The sequence below is a fragment of the Benincasa hispida genome, chromosome 3 (genome assembly GCF_027475165.1).
Source record: "Benincasa hispida cultivar pf3 chromosome 3, pf3_genome.v1.1, whole genome shotgun sequence".
NCBI lineage: Eukaryota > Viridiplantae > Streptophyta > Magnoliopsida > Cucurbitales > Cucurbitaceae > Benincasa > Benincasa hispida.
The window spans coordinates 4,385,720-4,393,074 of NC_143480.1; the positions used below are offsets into that span (position 1 = coordinate 4,385,720).

Genomic DNA, 7,355 nt, shown 5'->3' on the forward strand with positions numbered 1-7,355 from the left:
GTTTAATACTAACTAAATTTAACTAATCCTAGTTTACTAAGTAAATATATTTAAGATATAATTAGTTAATAAATTAATAATTTATGTAAAAAATAATTTCACTCATTTAATAAATTTTTATTATAAAAATAAGTCAAGTAAATATTTTAGTAAATTAATATTTATTAATTAACTATATTCAAAGTGAAGTTATATGTAAAATGAAAAAAAAAAAAAAAAAAAAAACTCATAATTTTGGAAGAGAATAGAAAACTCTTATACGTGGAAAATGAAAATGCCTTTATGCCAATTCCAATGCAGAAAGCCTATCAATCAAACGACCTCTTAATGATTGGGTTGACATCTTCCAAGACATGCATTGATTTTAAATTAAGTGAACTAGAAAAACCAATCATGAGAAAAATATTGTTACATTCTTTCACTATATTTAAATTTGACCAATCCATTTGCTTATACAATCTTTGCTACATCACATAGATGCATGAGATCTCTTCTCTTTAATATACATGTGTTTCAGCTTGTGAAGCAACAATATAACAATCATCCAAACACAATCCAACATACATCTTGTCTCAGAGAAAAGGGAAGAAAAAGAACTTCACAATTATGGCCTCCACATTTATTCTTTGTTTAAAACTCTCAAGACTGCATTTGCAAGTTCGAGAATAACAGGTCTTCATAACAGTTTTGGCAAGTTCAATCTTGAAGCGCTAAAAATTTCTTTTGACGCTCAATGAAGAGGCTTAAAAAACTCCAGTACAAGCATTTATATAATTAGAAGTTTATTTTTTCAATAATATGTGGGAAGAGTGAGCGATTCCAACCTAGTTAGACTATACTCAAATTGACTATAATGGGAAGTCGTCGATTCCAAAATGTTTACTACTTACCATTTAGATACAAACTAATTACTGCATCACAAAGCAAGTCACAGCCCAACAATATGTATACCGTTGCCAATCCCACTAACAAAAATTGGAGTTGAAAGATAAAATAATATCTCCTATGCGAATCGATATAAACAAATTGTTTTCTTGTCAAAATTTAGTACAGCAGGCACATAGGGGAAACCATATGAAGAACAATTCTCACCCCAACAGCCAGCAGCATCACCAAATAATCAGCCAAACTCAATGTATACAACATAGTTTCCTTACTCAGCCGACTTCTTGTCAGTGGCATTGAGTACGCCCTGCCCTTCATCTGATGTGTTCTTCCTGACTTGCCGTCGCCTAAGAGCTGATTAAGACAGGAAAAATTGATTAGAATAGTTAAGGTATAAGTGAAGTGGCACATACATTTTGTTTTCACATACTAAAAACAACAGAGGATAGTAAGGATATCAAAGTGCAACATGTAAGGGAAATGGTGAAAATGAATCATAGAAAAGAGTAGGTAAAGACGAAGCAACATAAGGAGAGAAAAGACAAGAAATAATACATTTAAGAGCGGATCCGGCAAGACAAGTCAGTCTTGAATTTGTATTTGCCTCAGCTAATGGATTTGGCTTGTCCTTAATAGCAGTCATTCGAACATCCCAAACACGTATAACTCCATCTGTTGATGCAGAAGCAACTACATGGGGATCATCATCAGAGAAAGTACTAGAGGAATTCTTTGTGAGTACAACAATCCCTTTGACACGGGCAGCATGTGCTTCTTCTATTGTATATGCCACCTTTCCACTATTTACATCCCACGCCGTAAGACAACGGTCCTCTCCACCAGTAAGCAGGATGCCGTTCTGACCAGGTTTCCATAACAATTAAACACAAGGAGAAAAGAAGCCTTTTATGAACATAAGAACTAAAAAAAGGATGAGAGATTTAAACATTTACATGTCTCTGAGACCACCTATGAACTTCAATTCCAATGAAGGATCAATGACCAAATTGTTTAATATCCCCATGGAAATGATGAAGAAACCTCACACTTTTTATAAGACAAATGAGTTGATCCCCTCATAGTCTATTGATTTTGAGATGGTTGATAAAAAAAAGTTTGGGATCCATCTCAAGAATGGTGAACCTATAAACCCACCATCTTGAGAGGCCTGTTGAGTATCACACATATAAGATACTTCACCTATAAGATATTTCACAATCTTAGTTGAATTACTCCCCTCATAACTAATTGGTCTAGAAGAATTCCTCTCATACCTAATTGGTCTCGGAGAATGCTTTATCTAATCCAAAGGATTAATCTCTTAGACTTTCTTTAAAAAACACACACACACACAAACAGATAGCTACAAAGTACAAATGCACATCCAGGTCAATGCAAATAAATCAAACTGGATCCTTAAAAAGTGGAATATACGACTCCAATAGAACTTTTGAAACATCTCAGAGTGCCAGAGGAACCGGTTTATTTAAGAAATGTACAACAATTTAAGTAACAATCTTAGGATAAATCATCCTTATTATCTCTATTTTCGATGTTATTCAGAAATCTGAGACCAACCAGACAGGAAAACGGAGTTCTATAACACAATTATGAAACACGGTGTTCAGAATCCAAAGAAGAAGAAAAAAGCCTACGAAAGAGACTGACCTCGCAAGGAGTGGCACAAAGAACCCGCTTCTTGTTCTCGAACTCGCACAACAACCGTGCATCCTCTGCCTCATGAACCGAAACCTTCTCTTCCATAACCATGAAAAACTTATCTCCTCCAACGTCAAAATCCACCAAACTGGCCTCTTTACCCAACCTGCAATAGAAACTCCTCCTTCCACGAACCAAATTGATCATGGCCAAGCACTCGTCATGGCCCACAGTCAACGCGAGCTTTCCAGAGGGATGGATAGAGAGATCATTAACAGCCTTCCTGTGAGGCAACACAGTCTTGAGGTGGACAAAAGGGTCAGCATCATAGATACATACGGAACCATCTGCAGCAGCAGAGACAAGGTTACGAGGGAATGATAGGTTAGGAGGTGTATAGAAGGCGAGAGAGGTTAGAGATGCAGAGTGCTCGTGAAGTGATCCGAGAGAGGAAGCGGTGGAGAGGTCGTAGAGATGGATGGTATCATCAGCGCCACCGGAAGCAGCGACGGGGCCGGCGGCGGCGAGGGTTCTGATGACGGAAAGATGAGAAGGATAGGAGAAAATAGGGGTTAGAGTCAGAGTTTGGGGTTCGGAAGGTCTAAGCTTGAACCCCCATATGAATTTTTCATAGGAGCCTGCAATGAGACTCATGGAGGCGGAGGCGGTGGTGGAGCTGAGTGGGGGGAGGTGGAGGCGGAGCAGAGAGGAGTCGAGCGGAGGCTAGGGTTTTAGGAAACGCACCAGTCGCTGCTACTCCATTTTTTTCACTTCTTTTGTAAATTTTCATTTTAATATTCAACCCTTTTAATCTCAAAACTCGGGGCGTTTATGTTAATAATGAATTATTATAGTTATAGTTTATTATGGTTATGTTTATAATAGTTTGTATTTGGGATGAAGATTATTTTAATTTAGGTTATAATAGTATATATTTGAGATGTAAATTATTTTTCGTTTGAGAAGAAAATAATAAATATTGTAGCAAAAAATTAAAAAAAATAATGAATATAAAATAGTAAAAATGGTAGCAAATAGTAAATACGTAGCAAATGGGGTTTTGAAATAGTGTTGAGTGTAGTTATTTTGAGGTTTCGAAATAGTATTTATTATAGTAATAGGTAGTTGTTATAATCGTAGGATAGTTTTTGCCCCAAATGTCCCCTAATATTCAACCATTTTATGTCTATACTTTCAAATTTGTGTTTTAATTAAAAAAAATATCAATAGTTCTAATTTAAAACCAGTCCCAATTAAGTTCCCATCATAAAGAAAAAATATTTTATTTCTAACAATTAGTGTAATGTAATTATATTATTAATAAAAATAAGTTATTTAAAGGGTAATTCATATTAATAGAAAAATAATCAAACTATTTACAATCTATAGCAAAAAAATGTCTCACGCTAATTAGGTTTTTTCCTTTTTTGAAATTTCCTAAAATTTGAATTCCACACGCGCTTCTTATTCATCGTCTATGTCTTCTTCCTCGCCATATTCTTTCTCAAGCATGACTTTGATTTTCTTCTTCAAATTTTTGCTATGTGGGCACAATGTTTCCTCGACCTTGCTGACGTCTTTTTCCTCTATTTTCTTCAATTTTGTGTGTGTGGTTGTCTACGGTTCTTCCTTGTCCACACGTCCTTGTTGCCAAAAATGCTCTCCTTCATCGATTAGGCATTCTTCACTTGTCCACGGTTTCTTGCCTTCTGTTCGACGACTTCATCATCGGTATTTTCTCTTCTCTTCTTCTCCTTCTCTTCTTGGTATGATGTAGGCTTTCTTATTTTTCTTCTCATTCTCTTCTAGGTTTTTAGAATCTTAGAATTCTATCACTGTTGTTCATGATATAATGTGATAGAACTCTATTTCTTCTCTAAATTTGCTTGTTGTATTTGTGTTCTTTTCAATCTAAATTCTTATGATGTAAGAAAAGAACATACAACCACCTTAAATGTATTTAAAGCATGTCCGCCATGAAAGCCATAAAACTGCTCTACTAACTAGTGACTCTACTTTTATTATTCTTCCTTGTTTTTTATTTGTTGTTGTGCAGATAGTTTTTTTGTGTTTAATATGTATGGATGTGAACATTTCTCTACCATTGATAGACAGTGACAGAACTCTATCACTGTCTATCAGCTATACAAAGTGATAGAACTCTATCACTGTCTATTGTTGATATAAAGTTATAGAGCTATATACATTTTAATATTTTCATATACAATCTTCTTCTTCTTCTTCTTCTTCTTCTTCTTCTTCTTGCAGTAAATTGATACTATGGTTAATGTTCCTATAGTTATTTTTAATAGTGGACAATGTACTCATTACAATTCTTATGAAGATTATAGTGTTGTTGGAGTTTTTATTGATGATATGATAGACTTCAATGGTTTAATTAGTTTGATATTGGGTGAAATTCAATTAGATGTTTCTATAGATTTATTAGTATTGTTGGATTTTGGTCAAATTAATATTCAATTTGTATTATGAATAAAAAAAGATAAGGACGTTAGTTGGTATCTGTCTTTGGCTAAAGATTCAGGGACTAGGCATCCTTTAGTTGCTCATATTAGTCATCATTGTGTAAAAGGATCTTTTAGTGGTATCAGTGGTGGAGGTGGGTAGATTGTTATGTTTAGGTTATTCTACTTCTTCAAATGATCAAGTCATGCGAGATGTTGGTTTTAATGGTGATTTGAAGGAAAAAGATGTATTTGGAAGTAAAGAAATACTGTCCAAATGCTTTTGTGTAATAGTAGTGAATAAGAATTTTCAATCCAGGATTACACGATCAAATTCAAAGTCGCTTAAGTTGAAGTGTTTGTAAGAAGGCTATCAATGATATGTTCGGGCATCTTGGTACAAGAAGGGTGAGTTGTGGATGCTTAGAAAGTACATTTCTGACCATAATTGTTCAATGAATACAACTCAGAGTTATCATAGGCAAGCTTCTTCATCTGTTACTGGGGACTGCTTGAAAAAGGATTTTAGGTCTATCTCTACTGATCACTCCCTTCCTAAAGATATTGTTCATAAGGCTCGTACTAAGTTTGGTGTTAATGAAGGGATCAAATTTTGAGTGGAAGCATGTGAATGTCTTGCATTTTGTTCTTTCAGTTTAAATGAAACAAAATCAGTACAAAAACAAAACCAAACAGGGGATAAACATTCAATAAACTAGCATGCTATTTGAACAGTAGAAAAGAAAAGGGAAGAAGAATATTATATACCTTCATCGATTCTCGAACTCTTCACGTTTTCTTCGTCTTCTTCTCCGAAACGATTCTCCAACGAAAAATAGACACCACCGTAAGTGAGACCTCGTTATTCTCTAGGAACAAGGGGAGAAAAGTGGTCTCTCACACATTGGTTGAGGAAGAAGAATAGAGAATATGGAGAAGAGAAATTTTGAGAGGAGAATAATTTTGGAGGCTAGGATTTCATTTCACCAAATGAATTCCCTTACCCTATTTTGGACAAAACGATGAATTTGTTTGGAAACTTTCTCCATAGTTTTCCAAAATTACCCCTTGGGTTAATTTAAATAAATAACCATTATTTAATTAATTACCCCATTAATTAAATAATCATATTAAATTAAATTTAGTAACTAATTAATTAATTAATTAATTATGTTTATTTGCCTCCACCTAAGAGAGCAATTTATCTACTTACTTGCTTCGGGGAAGGAGTGAATTCCATCTTGTGTAGCTGAGTTCCCAACTCCTCAATCAGACGAATCTCTAAAATGGTAGGGTTGTCTAGTCGGCGATCTGGCCACTCTCACCCATGCAAATCAAATGACCGCCCTCAAGCAGGAGTTCACAACTCACTTAGGATTAAGGTCACGTTACCTATGGTCATTTTAGTGAAATTAAAGTTTCAATTATGAACGACGTTATATAACGAGACTAAATATTTCGTGGTCCGGTCTTATACAAACTCCTTTGTATATAATATCCTTGCTCGCATGTCAAATATATGAACGATTAAGATCAGATAATTTGTAGTACTTTACAATATTTGTAACACCTACAAAGCGGGCCATACTCGTAGTGTCACCAGGATAAGGTATCTAGCCTTATCCATATACTACAGACCATTTCAGTTATCACTTAAACACGATCCACCTATATGTCTCCACATACATATTTAGGTTACAACGATAACCATGGATTTTAGTTGATTGGTTTGTGGTTAATGCAACTAAAATATTATATATTTCATAGACAGAAGTAAATAAAATATCAAATATTATTAGTCACATAATTGTTTATTCATACAAGGTTTATAAACTACAGGACCTAACGAGATTTAGAGCATCAACCCCAATAGTATATAGTATGCATGATTAGGGTTTCATAGGATTAATATAATTGTGATATTAATGTGTGGAATGCTAAAGTATTTGTTATAGTATGTCTATTTTTTTTTATATAAGAGTTATAAAATGAATTAGACATTTAAAATCTATAAAAAGATAAGATGCATGCTCACTTAGGTTTAATAACAACTTGTTTTAATAGCTAAAATAGGTGGTTATCTTATAAAACACTATTACAAACTCAATCGATCTATAATCATGTCTAAGGCTGGAGGTACTTAAGTTGACAATTTACGTACCTACCTGGGGATTATAGGTGAAATACTGAGCGTTGTTAACCAGTTTTATAAGCATGCGTGAGCGGTTTGAGGTTTTAAATTCGGTTTATCACTTAGACATCATAGATTAAATCCAATTATAAACGTTATACTTAGATAAACCACATAGACTTAGGTTGTTTTAGTTGGAATATGCCTAAGTAAAA

The 7,355-nt window shown here is 34.2% G+C and overlaps 1 protein-coding gene across 1 annotated transcript; it reads right to left on the reverse strand.

Annotated features, from left to right (window-relative positions):
• Positions 1 to 868: 868 nt before the first annotated feature.
• On the reverse strand, positions 869 to 3,380 carry LOC120074725 (Transducin/WD40 repeat-like superfamily protein). Its single transcript, XM_039027945.2, has 3 exons — positions 2,554 to 3,380; positions 1,441 to 1,744; positions 869 to 1,239 (listed from the first exon to the last, which is right to left on the reverse strand). Exons 1-3 carry the CDS (start codon positions 3,196 to 3,198, stop codon positions 1,154 to 1,156), a joined length of 1,035 nt encoding a protein of 344 aa, XP_038883873.1. The 5' UTR covers positions 3,199 to 3,380; the 3' UTR covers positions 869 to 1,153.
• Positions 3,381 to 7,355: the final 3,975 nt, after the last annotated feature.